This window comes from Arachis hypogaea, chromosome 7 (genome assembly GCF_003086295.3).
Source record: "Arachis hypogaea cultivar Tifrunner chromosome 7, arahy.Tifrunner.gnm2.J5K5, whole genome shotgun sequence".
In the NCBI taxonomy this organism is placed as follows: domain Eukaryota; kingdom Viridiplantae; phylum Streptophyta; class Magnoliopsida; order Fabales; family Fabaceae; genus Arachis; species Arachis hypogaea.
The window spans coordinates 22698332-22722495 of NC_092042.1; the positions used below are offsets into that span (position 1 = coordinate 22698332).

A 24164-nucleotide genomic window follows, 5' to 3' on the forward strand; every position below is an offset into this window, starting at 1 on the left:
CCATCTTTAGAGCAGTTTTTCGGCAGTTAGCCACTCTTGCGGCAGCTTCGTCTGTGTTCTCTTTCGGTAGTTCCGTCTGCATTCCCTTCCAGCAATTTTGTCCGCACTTTCTTTCGGCAGTTCCATCTGCACTTCCTTGTGCAGTTCCGTCTACGCTTTCTTTCGGCAGTTCCATTTGCGCTTCCTTCCGACAGTTTTGTTTGCGCTTCCTTCCGACAATTCTGTCTATATTTTTTTCAAGCAGTTCTGTCTGCACCCATTCTATTAGTTTATGCATTTTTTATTTAGTTGTTTCAAATAAGTTTCAAACTCAAGTTATCACTTGAGTTTGAAGAGGGATGCTAGAGTATAATTAGGATCAATTAGATCAATTAGCATTATTTAACATATCTGAATATTTATTATAGGATATTACATCTTTATTATTTTGATTCTCTTAGCACCTATAAATCTTTTTTTTATATTGTATCATTCTACACAACTTGAATACATACAAACTTTTTCTCTACTGCTCTCTCTCTTACCCTTTCTAATAATAATTAATACAAATTAGTTTAATTAGAAGTTAATTATTTTATAGTCTTCTAGATATATAAACATGATAGAATAAAATTGTAAAGATAATCTTTTTATCACTTTGGATATTTTTTAACTCTTTTTTTTCTCTTTACGTGTATTTTGTTTTGCGTTAACTTTGTTTATTTAATGATAAAATATATTCATGTTAATTCTATCATATAATAGTTTATTTTTCTCCTATGTATTTTGATTTGTATAGTTACTATTGATCTTACTGTTTTTGTTTTCTTGAATTGTTCTTTATTTTTTTATGACTCGATAATTTAAATAAAAAAGCAAAGAAAGAAAAAAAATGGCCAAAGGCGGAGGCTAGAAGCCTAAAGTAACAACATCATTTCTCAGCATTATTATTATTAATATGAACTTTATCATTTCTTTTATAACATTCTTTAATATGAATTTCATTTCTTTTTCTTTATTATTATTAATGCTTTTATTATTTTCTTCTCTAATTATAAATCTCCTTATAATAATTATTTGATAGAATATTTTTTGGTCTAATAGATTTTTTTCCTATTTTTTGTCAAAAATAATTTATATTAGAAAAAGAAGATACAAATTAAATATTAAAATTCAAATTTAAATAAGACGTGCAAAAGGTAACTATTGAATTCATTTGTTAGATTTAAACTCTTTGTATTATTGTCATTGAAATTTTCAAAAACTATTATAAAATTCTAGATATTTTTATTTTATTATTCTTAAATTATACATTATACCGTGTATTTGAATAGTTTCATCATTTTTGAAATAAATGGGATACAAAGGGATAATGAAATTGAAGTGAGTAACAAAATTGATTATATAATAAGATACAAATTTTTAGAATTTCTAGTATAATTGACAAATTTTTAGTTTCAAAATAAATTTTTATTCTATTTTTTAATCTTTTATTTGATTTTTTTATAATTTTTTCTTGATTTTCTTAATTAATTATGATTGTAATAATTCACCACAAATTTGTGTTTTGTAGAGAAAATTTATCAATTATAAAATACAGAAGACTTAATCAAAAAATTTAAAAAATATTGATTAATCACAAAATAAAAAAGTATGAATTGTGCTTTAATTATGTTGTAAAATACAAATTGGGGCTATTTAAAATTAGTTTTTTACCATTAATGTTAACTTAAATTATAATAAGATAAAGGGGGTAAGTATGGTTTTGGTCCCTAAGGTTTTTTGCTAGAATCGAAACCGTTCCTCATTTAATTTTCGATTTAGAATCGTTCTTAACGTTTTTTTTTTCGTATTAAAATCGTCCTTTTTATTTTTTTTTTTGAAAAAAAATACACTCACCACTACCAACACAATTACCTCCTTCACCACCACCACCACCACACCAACACCACCGCCACCGCCACAACCTCCACCAACACCACCACCAATGCCGCCGTCGTTCCCCTCCCCCTCCCCGCCTCCTCTTCCCCCCACTACCACCCCCACGTCCCTTCCCCCTCCCCGTCTGCCCTTCCCCCACCCCCACCTCACGTCCTTTTTCCCTCCCCGTCTCCCCTTCCCTCCACCTCCACCTCCAAGAATAACAGCATCAACAGAGAAGCAGAAAATCAACAAATCAAAACAAATTTAACACAAACAGAAACAGATGCAACAAATCAACAAATTAACACAAAGCCAAATCAACAAATTCAAGCACAAAGCCAAATCAACAGAAAAGTACAAAGTCAAATCAGAAATTCAAAGCACAAAGAAGCATATGCAGAAGGCGAAGCAAGACCACCGGCAGCTCGTGGACGACGGAGCGACGACGACTGGGTAGATCGGCGGTGGCAGGAGCATGCATGAACGGCGGCGATACACTTCACGGTTGGGTAGATCGGCAGCTCGGGCTCCCCTTCCCGGCAATGCACTCCACGGTGGCGGTAGAAAGATACATGAAGGGAAGGCGGCGACATCTTCCTCTAGTCGTGGTTCTAGCGGCGGCTCGTGGGCGGACCGGCGACGATGCAGGTGTCGGATGGTGGTGGCACCTATGGCGATGGACTCCTCCCCTCCCTCCCGCATTTCCTTTCCCCCCACCCCCATCCCCAACGCGTTTCCTTTGCCCCCCTCCCCCAAAACACGTTTTTTTTTTATTTTTTTAAAATTTTATTTTTTTATTAAAATAGGAATAGTTTAGGAATTAAATTAAAAAATTTATTTAATTGGACGATTTTAATACGAAAAAAAACATTAAGGACGATTCTAAATCGAAAATTAGATGAGGGACGATTTTAATTTTGGCAAAAAATCTTAGGGACCAAAACCATACTTACCCCTAAGATAAAAAATAAAAAATGTATAATAATTTAATTTATTTATTTATACTACCAAAATTAATTGTTTTTTATATCTCATTCATTTTTATTCATTGGTGATCTTTAATTGTCTATTTTAAATAAAAATTTAAATAGATTTAATTAATTTTTTCAAATTAGTAATATAATTATTATAATATTTATTTTGCTCAGTAATATTTTTTAATTTATTTAATCTGATTAATCATTTCTTTCTTATTTTATAATAATTTAACTAATTAAAATTAATAAATTTCAGTTATTTTAATTTTTGCAAATTTTTATTCTAATAATGTATTTCAATTAATATATTGATACAATTTTTTTAATATTTATATATCATTAATAATAATAATAATAATAATAATAATAATAATAATAATAATAATAATAATAATAATAATAATAATAATAATCCTATTTTAAAATGACATTTTATCTCCAAAATATATATATAATAATAATAATAATAATAATAATAATAATAATAATAATAATAATAATAATTCTATTTTAAAATGACGTTTTATCTCCAATATATATATATATATGTAGAAACTTTACAATTTTTGTATACGATTAAATTAGACATATTTATATTCAATTTATTTGATTACTTAATTACAATTAATTATATTAAAAATTAGATTAAGATTATAGTAGACTAATTATATTATTATTAATTAATTATATTAAAAAATTAATATTATGATACATTATTATTATTTTATTACTTTTTTATTTTGATATTAATTCAGATATTTAGTTTTTTTATTATTATTTTTATTCTCTTATTATATGTATTTATTTTCATAAATCTTGCTAAATTAAACAAAGTACTATGCATCTTCTTTTTATTCCTCTTTTATATACATATAAAATTTATTAAATTATTTCTCTTTCGTCTAATAATTTTGTTTCTCTTCTATTTATATTTCTTTTCTTTCATATTTTATTAGTTCTTATTTTTCTAATTTTACTTTAATTTATGTATTTGTTCTTATTACACCTGACATTTTTATTTATGTGTAATATACATTCTTATACATGTTATAGAAATATGATTTGATTTCATTAACTTGCCAAATTTTTTTAAAAAAGCTAAAGTTAAAGTACAAAAATATATTTGTAGATATTTTATTTTTTTTAACAAAAAATATAATATTTTTTGCCATATTTGTTGAAATTCTTAGTTAAATATGAATATTGATTTTTTTAATAGAATAAATATATTTTAATTTTTTTGCATCTAAAAGTAATATTCTATCAATGTTAGAATTATTTAGATAGATAAGTGATAGTGAATATAGAATTATTTAGGATAGATAGAATTAAGTACATCTTTTTTATTGAAAATATGAATTTTAAAATATTATATTTAATTCTCAATAGTTAACCTCTCATTGAACCACTGTATGTTCAAAAGATTTTTGAAGAAATGAAATAATTTTAGGTATATAAGTTTTTGTAAAAATTTAATCAATTCAAGATATTTATTGTCGTTGATTAAAAAAGTAAATTGAAGTGACAATTTAATATTTTTATAATTTTAAAATATTATTTATTTATTTTTCTAGCATTCTTTATCATCCAATGATCATATTAATATAATTTAATTCAATAAAATTATTTATCATCATTTGATTGAATAAAAATTCTATTTTATCTAAAAATTTTAAGATTTCTCAACCTCGAAATCATCCATATTAAATCATTAAAAAAATATAACTGAGAGTGTGAAAGCATCCCTTTATTCGAGGGCATGATTGAGATCAGAGAGCTTGATTCTTGTGGTTTTTTTAATTTTCGTCAACCAAAACCTTCTGTATCCCTGATAGGACTGAATCACAACTCCACTATAGGAAAAGAGCTACAGCCTACAAAGACGAGTTTAATGTGTTGGAGACCAAAATCCTGAAGTTATTATTTATATTTGAGTGTAACATTCATTAAATCCTAAAACTCAAATAAAGTAGTGTCTATCGTTTTAATCTCATTTATCCAAATCAAAAGTAATAATGACTTATTTAATTCAATATTTATGACAATATAAATGAGATCACTGTTATATAAGTCATTTAATGTAAAATTACTTAATCAATATAGAAAAGTATATGGAACCAAGAGGTTACCAGCCAAAAACTAAAAAAGACCACATTAATTTATATTAATGATTAATTTTAAATTTTTATATTCAAAATTGATTAAGTAAACCTAATTAAAACCTATAAAAATATTCCTCTTCTCTTTCACATTAATCTACCCACCTCCGACAATCACACACACAGACCTCTCTCTCTCTCTCTCTCACCGTCAGGTCCTCTCTGCCTCCCTCACCGCCGACGGATGCACAACTGGAGCATGATAGAACGTGTCCGGCACTGAAACAACGTAAAACTGTTGGTCTCCAACTTCGGGAGCCGTCAAAATTGCCGTTGGGAAACTTTCGCCAGAAAATTGCTTCTCCGGCCAATAATTCCCGGGGTGCGGCACAGTAGCAGGTGAATTCCACATTGGAACCTTCTCTGACATTTTCTGCATGTAATAATCGTCGCCCCAGCAATGCCATAACCTCCCGTGAAGCCATCCCCACTTCTCCTCCGGTACATAGACTGATCAGCCTCCACGATCTGCAACTGCTGCAGCTCTTGCTGCAACTGCCTTTGAACGTCGATCGAATTTACGGTGGGGTCCGATCCAATAGCCCGACCGTTCACAGAAATATATAAAAAAATATTTATTTAATATAAAAAAATATCCTAATACTTAACAAAAGAAATATTTAGTTATATTTTAACAAAAATAATTAAATACCTATAAAATTTAAAAAAATATGAAGTTCTTTCATAAATAGAGACATTCACATTTGCAATACAAAAAATTTAAAAATATATAAAAAAACATCCATTTAGTATGAAAAAGAAACATTCTGATACTTAGCTGAAGAAACATCCATATATATTAACTCGTAGAGATTTTGGATTCACCCAAAAGTATTTTGGCTGGTTTTTGGCTAATACCCTTTTGGTTCCCTAGCATTGTTCAATCAATATATGTATTACCCATAGACATATTAAGAAATAATAATTTCCTAACAATCTTCCACTTGGGCTATACATATACATTTTCCTGAGATAATCACATCTTATAAATTTTATGCGTATATATGAATGTTATTTTCCTGATTACGGTCTGTCTCATATATTAGTTATGAAATTACCATAACTTTTATCATATTAGTGTCGCAACGAAATCACGATGATCGCCATACTAAAATAATCAACCACATAGATCAAATTTGAATGAGAAAATTCAGAAATTACATACAAAATTGATCTCATGCATGTCTATTTTCAACTGGTCTAACTTGAATAAAAAAATTATTTTATTTGGTGATAGACTCAGATGAAACTGCAACAGAACAATGAGAGAGAGAGAGAGAGAGGGGGGAATTTACCTAGAGAAAAGGGATTCGACAGGAGAAAGGTGGCGATGGGTTCAATAACGACGGTAACAGGATAAGTAGCGATGGCGACATGAGCTGTAAAGGAAGATGAGAGCTGTGAAGGGTAGGCGGTGATGGGTTCAGCAGCAACGATGGCGGGAGCTATGAGGTTTTTTGTGAAGAAGGCGAGAAGAAGAAGACTTTGGGTAAGGATGACTGGGTTTCTCTTGCATGGTTATAAAGTATAGATTGAAGCTGTGAATCACTGAATCTGTTATGTGAGGCAAATTATAATTCTTAAAAGGTGTTTATATGTATATATCTGGGGTGGGTACACCCTAAACCCGATTATACTCTATAATAAGCAAAATCTGTCCTGATTCGAGTCAAGTTATTATCCTTCCCAACCGGGTATGGACTGGTCGGGTACGCACATATTCAGGTACTCCTGCCAAGTCTAACAACGTATTGATGCTCCATTTATTAAAGGTTTACCACTAGCCAATAGATTGCTACACACACAAGACGAGATTTTAATTCTTAATAGTTATTTAAGCGGACGAATGAGATTATCACTTAACAAACTCAAATTAATTAAGACAAATATTAATTATTTTTAATATTTTAATATTAAAATCTTAAGAATTTAATTTTAATTATAACTTTATAAAATATTTATAATAATAATTATTATATATATTCTATTTAATTTTTTAATAAAATTTTTAATAATTTTATGTATCATTCTGTTGAGAATACGAGAATATACACTAGCTAATTATATATAAATTGGACGTAGCTACATCGAATGCATAGAATCCAAATAAACTTTTTTTTTTTATCTCAGATATTATGCTTTCGACATGTGTAAACACATATTTTAAATTCAGACTTTAGAATTTAAAATTTAAAATTAAAAGATAGAATTTAAAGTTTAAAATTTAGAATAATAGAGCTGACAATAAAATTATAATCAGTGATGGACTGATGGTAGTAGATGGCTAGTGATGGAGGATGAAATTACCGTAGTGATTATTGGAAGAAAAAATAAAAAATAAAAAAGAAATAAAAGAATAATTTTAAAAAATACAGATAAATAAATTTGTTTGTTTATTAGCAAAAATTGATTAATAGGATGTTGGCTCTCTGATTGATTTAGAGAAGAATGTTTAATTAGTTAATACTAATTAATATTTTTTTAAATAATTTTTTTAACTCCTCACTTTTTTTAGAGTTTAGTGTTTAGAATTTGAGTTTAGAATTTATTTTTTAAAATATTTTTTAAAAAAAATATTTTTTACATAATAAATAAATAAAAAATATTTTTATATAATTATATTTAAATATAATTGATAAATAAATTTTTTTTATAAAATATTTAAATATAAAATTATTTTTATTTGTTAATAAATTATAATTTAAATAATATAATCTCTTTATATTTATTTAAAAATTTTAAATTTAAATTTCTCTATTTTTAATAAAAAAATTAATTTTAATTTTTTATAAAAATTTTTAAAAATAATTTAAAAAAATATTTTTTTAAAAATTCAGTCAAACGAACCCTTAAAATTAACTTAAAAATGAGTTAATAATTCCTATCTGAGCTCATACATAACGTAAAAAGTGGTTGCATGATATAAAACAGTAGATGTACTTATCTATCCAATAAGGATCGACAATAATATTGCATCATTTTAACAATAATAATTTAAAATATTTTTATTTTTGATAATATTATTTTATATAATATTTTTTTATTATATATTTATATAAATCTAATAAAAAAAGTAACGTTATTAAAATAGGAGTAACAATATTTTTTTTAGTCATTTTTCCAAATATTTTGTAGATATTTACTATTTCTTTTGAATCAAATTTAATAAATAATATTAAATTACTTTGTTCGGAAGAAGAAACTAAAGCTCTTTAATTACTGATTTATACTAAATCCAATTATTCAATATTTAGGATTATTGAAAAAAGAACAAGTTTGTCTAAAAAACATAAAAGTCACACAAAAAAAAGCTGGGTATGTAAATATATATTATTAATTATTTTTAATATATATTATATATTTTGTCATGTATTTTATATGAATAATTAATTTAATAAATAATTTTTGTTGCACATAATGAAAAGAAAATAATGAAAGTTTGGTACAATAAGAGATAAACTTAACCTTAATAATTCGAGACCAAGAAAGAACCAAAGTACCAAACTGCTCTGAAATATTCACAATAAAAGCAATTATTTATTAACAAAATATCAAGCTTTTGTTATATTATTTATTATATCCCTCAATAAAAAATGAAAATAATAAATAATGAATGTAAAATGACAAAAACAGTGGTAACAACAACGAGCCACGTCCCCAGTGGCGGATCCACGGGGGACCTAAAGTGGCCATGGTCCCCCCCAATTTTTTTTAAAAAAATAGTAAATAGTAATAATTAATAATATTAAATTTTTTTATATATAATATTAAAAAAAATATAACTTACAAAATTTTATAAATTAAAAAAACTAAAAACTGCATTATGTATTAGATATTTGAATTATTGTTGCTCTTGTTAACAAATAGTCCATTCTAATAATTAATAAAAATGGTTTTATTATACTAGCCCAAGCCCATACTATTAATTAAAGTAACCCTAGTACATTTTTCAAATATTTGTTTCAAACTATCATAGGCATAGCGCCACTTTTCTCTCTCTTTTAGTGATTCCCAAACTTTTGGTCTTCTACTCTTCTCATTCTAATTTTCTTTCCATACCAAAACAAGACATATGAAGAAAAACCATTGAAGAGAAGTGAACAACAAAATATTAACCATTGAATGCACAACAAAGATTCAAAGAGGTATATTTCAATTTTTTTTAAGTTAATGACAATGTCAAGTATTATTTACATTATTTATTTAAAATAATTAATTTATTTTTTTTTATAATGGACAGTGTTCAAAGATTGAAGTGAGGACAAAACTCAATAGAATTATTTTTTTGTGAGACTTGGAACAAAAAATAATCAGGTAAATCAATAACTTTATTTTTGGTTATTATATATTTGTGTTTCTAAAATTATTTGTTATTGCTCAATAGGTTTAATATTTTTTTTAAGAAAATAATATATATGCAATTATTTTTGTTTTTTTTTGTTAGATAGTTCAAGTTAAGTTAAAAATGTCAAAGATGAAAACAATTCACTCATTTTTCAAGAGAAAAGAGAGAATATATGATGAACAAAATTCAGCTTCAGATTCTTTGAGTAATGTTCAAAATATTATTGAACAACCTGTGACACAACTTGTTGAGCAAGATATTCAACCCCCTGCTTCCAAAATAGCAAGGACTGAAATAGATCAAGTTAATATTGATACATTGATGCGTGATCCCGGAAAGCGTCCGCAAATTTGGAATTATCCTATCAATCAACAAGATGAAATCCGTAGAGCATACATAAAGTTTGGACCATATCAATTTATTATGGATGAGTACCCTCTTTCTGGTCTAGAAAGTCATCCTCGTCGTTTCAAAGCTCATTGGTTTAAGAGTTTTTCTTGGCTAGAATATTCGCCAGAAGTGGATGCTGCATTTTGTCTTCCATGCTATTTATTTTCTAGAAAATCAAGTCCATTCACATCAGGAGTATTTCGCAATTGGAAAAAAGTGAATAATGGAAAGGATTGTGCATTTTTATCTCATGTGGGTAAATCTCTTAATTCTCCTCATAATATTGCTGTTAAGTCTTGTAAAGATTTGCTTAATCAATTATGTCACATTGACAAAGTATTGGCTAAGCAAAGCTCACAACAAGTTTTAAGCAATAGATTGCGTCTTAAAGCCTCTATTGATACTGTCAAATGGTTAACGTTTCAAGCTTGTGCTTTTAGGGGACATGACGAGAGTCATGAGTCTCAGAATCGAGGAAATTTTCTTGAAATGTTAAAATTATTAGCTTCTTACAATAAAGAAGTGGATGCAGTTGTTTTGGATAATGCTCCTCAAAATGCAATATACACATCACCTTCTATTCAAAAGGAAATTCTACATGTTTTTGCTAGAAAGGTGCAAAATGAAATTCGCAATGAGATTGGTAATGCAAAGTTTTGTTTGATTGTTGATGAAGCTAGAGATGAATCTAGAAGAGAACAAATGGCACTTGTTGTTAGATTTGTTGATAAGCATGGATTTGTCAAAGAAAGGCTAATAGATGTTGTTCATGTCAAAGATACTACTTCTGCTACTCTAAAACAAGAGATTTGTTCTGCATTATCTCATCACAATCTCAACATTCAAAATGTTCGAGGTCAAGGGTATGACGGAGCTAGTAATATGCGTGGAGAGTGGAAAGGGTTACAAGCTTTAATTATTCAAGAATGTCCTTATGCATATTATGTTCATTGCTTTGCTCATCAATTACAGCTAGCTCTTGTTGCTGCGGCTAAAGAAGTTGTTGATGTTCATGCTTTTTTCCAAAGTTTGAGTAATATTATCAATGTTGTGTGCTCTTCTTGCAAACGCAATGATGAATTACGATCTGCTTATGCAACTGAAATTTCCCATTTAGTTGCAACTAATCAAATTGAAACAGGAAGAGGAGCAAATCAAATTGGCACATTAAAAAGATCAGGAGATACCAGGTGGAGCTCTCACTTCAACTCAATTTGTAGCCTTTTACGTATGTTTGGAGCAACAACTTCAGTTCTGGAAGATTTGGCTACTAATGGATCTACATATTCTCAACGTGGTGATGCTACTTATGCTCTTAAATCTTTATTATCATTTGATTTTGTTTTCATTTTGCATATGATGAAAGAAATCATGGGAATCACTGATAAACTTTGTCAAGCATTGCAACAAAAATCTCAAGACATTTTGAATGTTATGCATCTGGTTTCTAGTACAAAGTCATTGATTCAACAGTTAAGAGATAGTAGTTGGGGAGCACTTTTGGAGAAAGTTAGTTCTTTCTGCAATGATCATGCTATTCAGATACCTGATATGGGTGCTTCTTTTAGTGACATAATTCGGTCTCGTCGTAAAAAGGATGTTGTCACTGTTGAACACCACTATCGTGTTGACATTTTTACTAGCGTGATAGATTTTCAATTGAAAGAGCTAAATAGTAGATTTAGTGAGCAAGCAACCGAGCTCCTCATACTGAGTACATCTCTAGATCCTAAAGATGCTTTCAAGTTATTCAGTGTTTGCAACATATGCAATCTTGTAAAGAATTTCTATTCTTTAGATTTTTCTGAGCAAGAAAAGATTCAATTGGATTATGAGTTACAACATTATGAACTTGATGTGGTTAAAGCTCCAGATTTTCAGAATTTGTCTACTCTTGCTGAATTGTGTCAAAAATTGACAGAGACAGGAAAATCAAATATATATCCTTTAATTGATAGATTAATTCGTCTTGTTTTGACTCTTCCTGTGACAACAGCAACAACTGAACGGGCCTTTTCAGCTATGAAGATTATTAAAACAAGGCTTCGAAACAAGATGGAAGATGAATTTTTAGCAGATTGTATGATTGTATATATTGAAAGGAAATTGCTTCAAAATTCACTTCAGAGATGATAATTGATGATTTTAGTTCCATGAAGCATCGTCGAGCAAGTTTAAAAATATCAAAATCTTAAAGTATGTAGTTGAACATTGACTTTTATATAATATAATTACTTTTTTGATATATATGCTACAAATCATATTTTGTTAATTTTTTGTTATATTTTATATTTAATTGGCCCCCCTCTTATGAAATTTCTGGTTCCGCCACTGCACGTCCCACCACGTGGCACGATGATGAACGAAGAAGGCGGTGGTCCCGGGTTCTTTGGTTTAGTGTTACAGGACCACCCAGTTGCCGGTAACCACGAATATCAAAACTAAAAACGACGTCATTTCGGAGTGAGCATCATTCAATACGCATATGGTGGGTCCAAATCCTACATCATATTTTGCATATAAATATGTGTTCTTACAAGCGCGGTGTATCAAACCACTCTGCACCCTACCTTGCATTGTGTTATTAATTATCTTCCATTTTCTTTTCTTCCTTCTTTTCTGTTTCTTATTAGCTTTGATCATAAAAAATGTGTGGTATTCTTGCTGTCCTTGGTTGCTCTGATGACTCTCAAGCCAAAAGGGTCCGCGTCCTTGAGCTTTCTCGCAGGCAATCATTCTTTTTTCTACATACATACTTTTTATATATGGTTTCTTAATTATGTGTTAATTAATTCCAAATATGCATATATATACTTTTCCCTACTACTCATGAAACCAAAGTCTTAGCTTCTTCCCTTTTATGAACTAATCAACCTCGTCGTTTACTATATATGTATAGTTGAGAGTTACCAATAGTTAAATTTATGTGCTAATATTGAATTTCATATTAACAGGGTACAATAATGGAATCGTTATAGTATATTAGTGCATTAAAAGATACTGATGACGTGATTATTATTAGTCTATTTTTATAAATTAAATATGAATAATAATAATAATAAATTTGAGACTCATGAAGATGATAAATATATTGCACCATAATAAACGGTCATGGATTTAGTTTCCGAAATTAACAAAATATTTTATTATAAAAATTATATATAATATAAAAATATATTAAGAAAGAAAATTTGTATATCTACTCTCTCTCATATTTTAGTTTATATTGGCCATCACTTTTAGTTAATAGTCCAATATCTTTAGTTCAAGAGTCTAATTCTATATTTTTAGTCTATATTTTTAAATATTATTAATTAATTACTAGTTAAAAATAATAAATTATACTGGTTCTATAGCATTAGTTATTTAGTTATATATATATAACTGTAACTTTTTTTGTATTGGAATAAGTCAAAATTAAAGTTTTATTTTGGATATTTAATTTATGTATATTGGTGATATCAAATTAAAATTCTTTAAGAAAGTCTATCAAAGTTGAAATTCTTATGCTTATACGAGACAATATATTATATCTACTAGGATTAATCCTATTATCACGTATAGAGATAATAATGAAGTAGATGATGATATGTATGAATTTGGCACTTTTGATTCCCGGAACTTTGTTCTAATTATAAGTATTTGGTTTTAATAAGTACAGACTGAATTGCTGATGATGACGATAGGTATAGCAGAAACTTTTGTTTGTTTTCATCATGTGCTATATCTTCTGTGACTGTGACTTTCATGTGTAGGCCGTGGCAAATTTTAATACCAAAGTATACAAAAAATTATGTGAACATTATAGTGATATTAATATTGTTATGAGTTGGATTGGATAGTGATATGAGAACTAATTATATATTGGACATTAAGTGACATAATACACTTGAATTCCTAGCTTCAAGTTTGATGGTGGTGTCTACTCAATCAAATATTTTAACGGAATATATGAGTTCATTATTGAGGAGTTGAAATTATATTTACGACTTTATGTTGGGATTCCTTGTTTGTGTGTCAAATTATAATAAGGACACAAGATTAGTGGGCAACTACGAAAAATAACATGAAATTACTATATTCTAAGGTAGTCATCACCTATTATTAGGATAAACAAGTGGGCATGTTACATGTGGGGTCGAAATTGAAATTCAATTATTGGTAAAAAATTTGATGGGAAAAATCCAAAAAGGAATGACGATTGAGAAACATATAATTAAAAGTACTTACTAGTTATAACTGCTTAGCAACTATAAAGTTTAGAGAGACCCTTAAGATATTTGTAAATGTAAGAATTTTAAATAATTATTTTTGGATCTAAAAAAAGTATAGATATTTTAATTTTGTGAAATAGTTTGGAGTTGAATTAGACCTATTCAATCTGAATTCTAATAGTATAAAATTGCATAAAAAAATTTGCTTATATGACTAAACATGTTTAAATATTTGTGTAATTTTCTTTTTGTTTACATGTATTAACGAACTTGCATATTAAGTATTAACTGAAATTTGATAGAAATAAATAGAAAGTAGAGTTGTGAATGATGATTGTTGACGGTGACGTGAGTGAAACAGGTTGAAGCACCGTGGGCCAGACTGGAGTGGGCTCCACCAACATGGTGACTGTTACTTGGCTCATCAACGGTTAGCCATAGTTGATCCTGCTTCCGGTGATCAACCTCTCTTCAACGAAGACAAAACCGTTGTTGTCACGGTACCCTCCCTAACCCCACATACTACAATTATATCCATTACTCTCTCTCTCTTTTTCCTGCTCTTTCTATTTGAATTTAGTTTTGATACATTTTCAGTGTAAGACCTGTATATTTAATCACATAACGCTACTATAATAAAAATAATTATTTTTTATATTGACAGTATGAATGATCATTTAAAAAAATAATTATAATTGTATAATTATATAAAACATTTTATACTATTAGTATATTAAACATAAAATTATTTATATATTTTATTTAAAATTTTAAATTAAATAAAAAAAGATATTTTTAGAGTTTTTCACTTCCATAAACTAAAAAATCAACTAATTATCTCTATCTCCTGATTCAACATTATTTACATTTATGTCCTACATGTTTACTAATAAATCGCAGTGAGTGTACTATGCTTTTTAATTAATTGAAAGTAAATCGCAATATTTTTTTAAAATTAACATATTTCAAAAATTAAATCACATGCATTATGAAAAAAATTATTGAGAGATAATAAAAAAATCCAATACGGTAAAAAATTATTTCATTTTGTATTATCTTTTTTATTTTATATTTTTTAATTATTACTAAAAAATTAAATAATTTTAAATATAATAAATATATAATTATAGATGTTACATAAATAAAATTATAGATATAAATAAGAGAATTTGGGACCTGTTAGAGCAATTTCTTCTAAACAAAGAAAAAAGAAAATCATTTGGAGGAGTGAGACAAATATTTGAGTAACATAAGGTGAAGGTCCGAGGGAGACTAAAAAGATAATTATCAAAATATTTATAGATAATTATAATATATTTTTTGCAGTAATTTAAGGAGAGTAAATTGTGAAAAAACAACAGGTAAATGGAGAGATTTACAACCATGAAGAGCTGAGGAAGCAACTGCCTAACCACAAGTTCAGAACTGGAAGTGACTGTGATGTGATTGCACACCTGGTTAGTCATCAAATTCTAGAACACATTTTCTTTTCATTAAGTAATTATATGATCATAATGCATATGTTATTACAGTATGAGGAACATGGAGAAAACTTTGTGGACATGCTTGATGGAATATTTTCATTTGTTCTTCTGGATACTCGTGACAACAGCTTCATAGTCGCCAGGGATGCTATTGGTGTCACTTCCCTCTACATTGGTTGGGGATTAGATGGTAAATCATTTATATTAACACTTCAATTTCTCTTATCAGTTTAACTTTTGACAAAAATGGTTTCATGATATGATACTAAAGCTTCTATGACTTAAAAGATTTAGAGTTCAATCCTTGTTAAATCGCAAGAGCCTTTTTGTGAGTTTGTCTTGCCTGAAAGAGCATATTAGAGATATAACCATTCATTGGAAGATAGTCGATTCATTAAAATTAAACTTTATTTTGGGATGTTTCAGGTTCTGTTTGGATATCATCAGAAATGAAAGGGTTGAATGATGATTGTGAGCATTTTGAGTGTTTTCCACCTGGTCATTTGTATTCAAGCAGAGAAAGAGCATTTAGAAGATGGTACAATCCTCCATGGTTCTCTGAGGCTATTCCTTCAGCTCCTTATGACCCTCTTGCTTTGAGGCATGCCTTTGAGAAGGTAAACCACAAAAAAGTACTATTAGGTAGTGTTTTTGTGTACTTGATAGAAAAACACACAATTCATTTTAGTTTTATTTCATTATGTTTGGTTTTGCTTTGTATCTTTCACTCAAATTTTTGGGAAACTGATATGGTGAATGTTATTACAGGCAGTCATAAAAAGATTGATGACTGATGTGCCTTTTGGTGTTCTGCTCTCTGGTGGTTTGGACTCTTCATTGGTTGCATCCATCACTTCTCGCTACCTCGCCACCACGAAGGCTGCCGAGCAATGGGGATCAAAATTGCACTCATTCTGCGTTGGCCTCGAGGTGGGATAAGACTTAGTTGTTGTTATAGTAACAATAGTCTATACTACTAGTTTTCTTGACAAAATCTTTAATGTTTTGTTAATCTTTCATCGTATCCAATAGGGCTCACCGGATTTGAAGGCTGCAAAAGAGGTTGCAGACTATCTAGGAACTGTCCACCATGAATTTCATTTTACTGTTCAGGTATATGCATGAAACAGGTTCTTATAACACTTTTTAGATCATAATTTGTAGCCCAAGTGTTTGTAAAAATGTCATAGTTAGTAAGTAATTTATATATGGCAAATGCAGGATGGCATAGATGCAATTGAAGATGTTATCTACCACATTGAAACTTATGATGTAACTACAATTAGAGCAAGCACACCAATGTTTCTTATGTCAAGGAAGATTAAATCACTTGGTGTCAAATGGGTGATATCTGGTGAAGGTTCAGATGAGATCTTTGGCGGGTATCTATACTTCCACAAGGCTCCAAACAAGGAAGAGTTTCACCAAGAGACTTGCCGCAAGGTCGTCGAAATTTCATGCTCATTATGAGAACATATATAGGAATTTAAGTGAAATATTATTAAAGTGTATTTGTTCTATGTTATGTAGATCAAAGCGCTTCACCAGTACGATTGCTTGCGAGCCAATAAATCTACATTCGCTTGGGGCTTGGAAGCCAGAGTACCATTTTTGGACAAGGAGTTTATCAATGTTGCAATGAACATTGATCCTGAGTGGAAAATGGTATGAATAAAAAGAATGTGCTTTGGTTTTCAGAATATCACTTAAAATGTTAATAATTGAATTTCAATAAGCTGGTATATATTTTAACCTGTTCAGATAAAACGAGAAGAAGGAAGAATTGAGAAATGGGTTCTTAGGAGAGCCTTTGATGATGAAGAGAAACCTTATCTGCCAAAGGTATTCTTCAACTTTCCACAATGTCTATATATCTTATGCAAAATTTGTTGAACTAACACAAACATTTTATTTGATGCAGCATATTTTGTATAGGCAGAAAGAACAATTCAGTGATGGAGTTGGTTATAGCTGGATTGATGGCCTTAAAGATCATGCTGCAAAACACGTATTGAATCCAAATCTTTTCGCTAAAACTCGTCGATGAACTGAATTCAGCTAATTGTCATAGAATTTCTGTTGTTTTATGATTGATTCTTGTCATTTTTTATGCATAGGTGACTGATAAAATGATGCTCAATGCTGGTAACATATTCCCCCATAACACCCCAACAACCAAAGAGGCCTATTACTACAGAATGATATTTGAGAGGTTCTTCCCTCAGGTAACTTTCTTTTCTATTTTTATGATTTTGTAAAAAAAAGCGAATAAGGTGAAAATAGTAAAATTTTATTTTCAATTTTGTTTCATGTTAATTAATAGATCCAATTTTGAAGTTACTTGACAACATAATTTGAAAGGGATTGAATAAAAAATTGTATTCCTCAATTTGGTTTTGCAGAACTCAGCCGTTCTCACTGTTCCCGGAGGAGCGAGCGTCGCATGTAGCACGGCGAAAGCTGTTGAATGGGATGCTTCCTGGTCCAAGAACCTTGATCCTTCAGGCAGAGCAGCGCTTGGAGTGCACATGTCAGCTTATGACGAAAAAGCCAACTCGGTCAGCAAGGCTGCAGAATTCGAGAAGATTATACCTATGGAATCGAGTCATGTTGGAGTTGCCATCCAGAGCTAGAAGAAGCTGGGGGGCGAGGAAGAATTGCTTGAGAATGAAGAAATGAAAAAAGAATTGCCTGCTGTGAAATTCTATTCCAAGAAATGCTAATATAGATATGACTAGCTTGTATTTATTTTGAATGCTGTGATTTGAACTCTATCAGAATATATTGGATTTCAAAGTGTTTTTTTAATCAGTTTATTAATGAACGCAAGCTCCACTGCTCTTCAGTGATGTAGAATATGAAGCATATTCTTATTTTTACACTTCATGTAAAGATAAAGAAAATTCCATTTAAAAAGTCGGATTAAACTTATAAGCAATTGACTTTCAAGTAACAACACATGGAAAAGAGGATATTAATATGGCAAAATATAACATTACAAAGACCAACTTCTAAAATGCAATATACCATATTATGTGAAAAGAATCATAAAAATCCTCTACTCAATGGTATAAGCTTTTAGAAAAGATAACTCTTGTAGAAAAAGGTTAATTCTTGAGTGGTGAGCAATTTGAATATTTGATAGTGTCAATTCTGAAGTGTAAACTTCTCCATGTTATCATTCAATTATCTAAATTTATATCATTAAAGGAATTTAGTTTCTTAAGTAGTCATTGTCATTAATGTTACATTGAAAAAAGGTACTTAAGCCTATAATATTGTAATTTAGCATTCTTTATACTAATAAAAGCAACAGAGAACTTTCTTATATATATATATATATAACTTTACAAATTGCAATCATTAAAATTAAAGATGAAAAAGAAGGAGGAATTAGTAGAACAAAGCAGTGTAGAGAAGTTCATTCCAAGTATCAGGTAATCCAGGAAGGCACCAATGGCTGCAATCAGCTGAGTGGTCAGGGTTAGCTCTCTGCTGTGGACTCAATTCACCACTGTAAATTGAAGGGTGCCCATCTTTTCTTAATGCTGATAAGAATGTAGTGTCCATAAGATATGCAGGATTCTTCATTTCTCTGATCACCATATCCACAATCCTCATCTGCTCTGGATAGGGTCCAGGGTATGATGATGTGTCTCTGATAGGTGCTGTTTCACCATAGCAATTCTTTGTTGGCATCAATGTTGTTGTCTTCCTAGTATTCCATTCATTTGGGCTGTGGCATTTCAGTGACATTAAGTTTTAGCATTAGTTTCTGTTGTGTTTAATTTTGTTAAAAAATAGAGTTTAGCTTGTTCAAACCATAGTTACATGGAATGTAATACATTTTAGGACGGGAATGAATACACGGTTAAGTTACATGTAAAATATATGTTATGTGGGAAGTATATCCATGGTGTTCTATTATGTAGATAAATTGTGAATCGATACAAGTTACCTAATTGGAAAATTCATGTAACTATGGTTGAAACTTGAAACAACTAAAAGTTATTTGTCACGGGAAAAAATACACTGGTGATCGGCGCATAGGAGAAGTTATCCTCTTAGCAAACCTTCTAACGTGGTAGGTGATAAGGCCATGTTGAGAAATAAAGAGCTGCGACAAACTAGAATGAATCTAACATGTAAGTGATTTCTAACTATTTAACTAATCAACTAATATCTCTAATACGTATGATGCCAAAGGAGTTACATAGTTTAAATCCAAAATGGGAAGTTTCATAAACAAATGAAATAAACTTGTAGGTACTTCACAGAATAAAATACCAAAACAATGCTGATAAATTATATCAAAGCCTTAAACGTGGTAGAGTACTACTCACATTAATTGTACAGTATTGTGGGTTTGAATCCAACCAGAAATAAAGTCATTTATTTTTTGATATTGAAGCCTTGGACATTTCCATGTTCTATGCCACTAGCTTGCCCCATAACTTATATAGCACATATACCTTTTGGCCATGCCAGATATAAATGTTGTACTGTTTGAATCTTGGAAATATGTTAAGGATTATGTAAAGAGACACAAAAATAGACATGTCATATCTAACATGTGCACATTAAAAGGAAAAAAAAAATTAAAGCAGCATAACTTTGTTGTATAAAATGTGTGTGTAGATAGTATTGGTTTGATGATGCATGAGCTTTATTATTTCACCGACACAACCGTTTCTCTTGATATGGGTCACTGGGATCCTGCTCTAGGAAAAAAACTTCACTCTTCTTTAGGTTTTAAAAGGTTTTTGTGAAAAGGCAATAAAAGTGCCATTGGCAACCTCATGTAAAAATGAATGAATAGTTATGAACTTGAAGGGGGCAACAAATGGTATGTTGGCATGCTTCTATAACCATAGATTTGACACAAATGAATTATACAAGTAATACAGCTTTTGAAGTGTGCTGCCATAATGTTGTGAATATTCTTGATAACTCGTTTTTTAATCTCTGTTTTGTAGGAAAACAAATTCCTATTAAATAATTCAGAAATATTAGCTCAAAATATAAGCATGATTTTTCTTGGAGTATCTTTTAGAATCTGCTTCATTTTATAATATAATGATGTATGAAAAAAAATCATTATATAAATAACAGGATCCTAAATTTTGTAAAGTAGTATAAAGTAATGAATTATTCTATAGTTATGTGTATTTTATAGAATTGTAATTTGTAGATCAGCATATCCTTTTTTATGTTTTTATTTTTTTTATGGTGAAAATTCACATACATTTATTTTTATGTGAAGTTGTTATTTTCTGGTGAAAATTCGCATACATTTGTCTTCATGTGAAGTTGTTATTTGAAAATCATTAAATAATTTGAGATACAATTATCTAATGTTTCTAAAAACTATCAATTTTACATGATGACAACTGCATATGAGTTTTCCACTTTTTCCTTTTTTTTTTAAACATCAAATAGATTTTAACTCAGCATCCAATAAAGTGCATTTTGCAATTTGCAAAAGACTCCAATCATAAAGAGAAAAATTTCAACAGTAAGACAAGAACACTCAAATTTCAACAAAACTAAATAGTGTGAGCTAGCTAGGCTATAACTCATGAGATTAGTCAAAAGAAGGGTCCTACTTACAGCCCTAACAACATCTCACCATATAAAACCAAAAAGAAAAATGAGTTTAATTAGGCATAGTGAGAAAAGTTGGCAATAAATCAATAAATCATTTAATAAGCATATGCAACTAGCAATTTAGTTATAAATACTGAAATGTTGTTACTAGTTAATTATGAATAAAATGATGAAGTGAAAGACAAGATGTCTTTCTTACCAAGCACACTGTTATATCATGAAGCTAGGTATCTTACTACTTAAAATAAGATAATGTACAGAGGGAGATAAGGTAGATTCCTTACTTGTAATGTGTAGGAGAAATTGCTTGAAAGAAGACTTTGGTTCTGCTTCTATCAATGTTGTTGTCCACCCAATTAGCCCATGTTTTCATACCTATTTCCAAAGCTGCCAAGCGATCCATGTCTTGGTAGTACTTTCCTCTTAAATTTACATAATCCCAGCTGCACTCCATTACTCAAAAGTCAAATTATTTTTACATATAATTTCCATGATATACTTTTAGAATGTGAATCCAACACACTAGAGTTTTCAGAAAGTGTAAAAGAATAAAGCATTATAAAATATATTTTCTTTCAAAATTATCCTTCTAATAAGTAATACAGGGTAATTTTGTTAATTAAACACATCATAAGACTATTAATTTTGAAGGAAACGGCGACAAAAAGCATGATTTTATACCATTTGACAACTTCATGGTGTAAAGTGCATATGACACAAAGTTGAAAGGATGTTGTATAATTGCATATTTTTTTCCTCCTTAAAAAGGAAAAAAAATTGGCAAAATCCCAATATTTTCATTTAGATCATTTTTGCTATTTTAAGATAAGCAAGTTGAGAGTTAAAGACATTGTTGCATATTACCCCTGGAGAGATCCTTGATGAGTCCACCAATGGCCAGTGTTAAATGACAGAACATCAGCACTTTTCCATGCATCTCCATTCCTACCTACCTCTTCTAACCTTAGAATTCTCTTCCCTTGGAACACATCAACATCCACCAAATAAGGTGCTCTGTAGAATGAAATGCTCATACCATAATCCTAACATACACACCATGCCAAAATTCAAAGCCCAATTAGGATCACATTCACATGTGTAGCTCCAATATTTTGTTTTCCCTTTTCTATATAGTCTATTTTCTATAGGGTAAATCATAATGATAATGTGGCTAAGTTTGTATCAACTAGGCAACATTAATGCCTGACAGCAATTTTTGGGTCCCCTAACTAAGAGAGCCTTGCAATAGTTATTGGACCATCACACATCAAATTTTAATTACAATCATGTCATAAAGCACTTTTTCTATAAATTCTTTGTCCTATTACAGAAAGAAAAAAGGGAAACCTGCCACATATGAGATCATGAATGAAGCTTAAACAAAGAGAGGTACACAAGCTACTCTGTTGCAGAAAACTACTATTCTTAGCTCTCATTTAACCTATTTTATTTCCTTTCAAATCTGAACTAACATCTTACTATGAATGAAAGTTAACAGCAATTTTTGGGTCCCCACAAATCAAACATAATCTTAGTATTATTACTCAATGACTGACTCACTGATAAGAAATTCTTAAAGAGTAATGACTTAACTGACCAAGAATTTGAAGGTTGAAAGAGGATCTCCACTGAGAAATTGAGTGCGTGCATTAGGTGCAGCAGAAGATAGCATGCAAATCAAAGACTGCCATTGGTTCCTTCCCAATGAATCACCGACAAACATGACAGTCTTCCCTTCCATTTTCATCAAAAACTCAATCCCATTGAACCTATCACGAACGCCACAAAACCATTGAGAATAGCTAAGAGCATGATAATAGTAAGAGAAATTCCGTTACATTATACCTTGGAAGGTCGCAAGAGAGAGGCTTCCAGCGATATGTGAGGTATGCAGAATCAGGACGACCGTACATTTGGCAGTTGAATTCAGGGTCTATGATTGGACACCTTGAATATTCGTACAATGGCATTGGGTATTCTTCATCGCGCACCCAACTTCCCTCGAACAATGAACATGCGCTGCTGTGGTTACGGTTATGGTGGTACTTAGCTGAAGAAGAAGAAGAAGAAGAAGCCACGTGGCACTGAAAGGGAACAAGGAAGTGAAGAAGCAGCAGCAGAGAAAAGAAGGAGGACATACGCGCCATTATTGTTGGTTGCTGCAGTGGGTAGTTAGAAGGGAATAAAAAGAGGTAACCGTTTCGGAATTGAAGGAGACAAGGGTGGGTGGGTGAGTGAGTGTGCTAGCTAGCCAGCTAGCTGCATGAACGTGGTGCTCTTAACGTGCCTCACAAAACTGTTTTCCTTTTCTCAGGAGGGTGGGAGGGGGTGCATTTTAACTAATCTTTTAAGTAAGCATTAGTGTTCAAATCCATCTTTTATATGCAATAATAAAGAGTTAAATATCCTACTTTTTAATCGTTTAGCAAAGTTTGTACAGTTTTAATATATGAAAGTCTATTTCTGTATTTCATCATTATTATTGAGTCCAATACACAAGAAGTAGAATGGGTGGAATGGACGTAAAGAAAAAGTGATGGTTATTTTGGAGGTGCAATGATTGAGCAGTGAGATGTGAAAGCGAAGGTTCTTTTTTTTTTCTTGTTATGGTCTCTGGCCACAGATGAACAGTGATCATTCGTTTGCTTTACTTTATTATCTCAAAATCGAGTTGCTCTTCATGTTAGTAAGGATGTAAGGTTATTTTGAATAATCTGCCTAAAGCAAAAAAATAGCAATTATTATCGGAAATTTGATTATTTGAAGATATGGTTTAGTAGGTACTCAAATTTGTTTATGTTTCTCTTATTTTGTTTTCTTCTATTGTAAAAATTTTTCACGGATTTCAACTGAAAGTACGAATTTGAAAAAGGTGTTCCATTATCTTTGTGTAACATTTTTATGAGTTTGGTTAATTTGTGTCCTAATATAAAAACACATAATAAGATTATTATCAATAGAAGTTTTAATTTTTTTAATAAATACAACATAAATGCATTAAAAAAATAAATACTTTATACTTTTTAAAAAAATATTTTATAATTTTAATATATATTTTTAGAGTATCAATTATCTAAATTCTTTTT

General features: G+C 29.9%; 3 protein-coding genes across 4 annotated transcripts; 2 read left to right on the top strand and 1 right to left on the bottom strand.

Annotated features, from left to right (window-relative positions):
* The first annotated feature begins 8946 nt into the window (after window positions 1–8946).
* On the top strand, window positions 8947–11581 carry LOC112701285 (uncharacterized). Its single transcript, XM_025752064.2, has 3 exons — window positions 8947–9183; window positions 9279–11518; window positions 11572–11581. Exons 2-3 carry the CDS (start codon window positions 9504–9506, stop codon window positions 11579–11581), a joined length of 2025 nt encoding a protein of 674 aa, XP_025607849.2. The 5' UTR covers window positions 8947–9183; window positions 9279–9503.
* Window positions 11582–12233: 652 nt separating this feature from the next.
* LOC112702805 (asparagine synthetase [glutamine-hydrolyzing] 1) lies at window positions 12234–18320 on the top strand. The gene is made up of 13 exons (XM_025753983.2): window positions 12234–12501; window positions 14349–14487; window positions 15349–15444; window positions 15520–15661; window positions 15898–16088; window positions 16240–16401; window positions 16504–16584; window positions 16693–16914; window positions 17002–17136; window positions 17233–17313; window positions 17393–17479; window positions 17589–17696; window positions 17874–18320. The coding sequence occupies exons 1-13, from the start codon at window positions 12422–12424 to the stop codon at window positions 18102–18104; spliced, it is 1755 nt and encodes a 584-aa protein (XP_025609768.1). The 5' UTR covers window positions 12234–12421; the 3' UTR covers window positions 18105–18320.
* Window positions 18321–18646: 326 nt separating this feature from the next.
* On the bottom strand, window positions 18647–23573 carry LOC112702806 (protein PMR5). 2 transcript variants are annotated; one of them, XM_025753984.3, is made up of 6 exons: window positions 22924–23451; window positions 22676–22847; window positions 21943–22121; window positions 21363–21521; window positions 19503–19598; window positions 18647–19207 (listed from the first exon to the last, which is right to left on the bottom strand). In XM_025753984.3, the coding sequence occupies exons 1-6, from the start codon at window positions 23223–23225 to the stop codon at window positions 18865–18867; spliced, it is 1251 nt and encodes a 416-aa protein (XP_025609769.1). In that variant the 5' UTR covers window positions 23226–23451; the 3' UTR covers window positions 18647–18864. The 2 variants fall into 2 exon arrangements, with proteins under 2 accessions (XP_025609769.1, XP_025609770.1); XM_025753985.3 differs by lacking the exon at window positions 19503–19598 and having other exon boundaries at window positions 22924–23573.
* Between the last annotated feature and the right edge of the window lie 591 nt (window positions 23574–24164).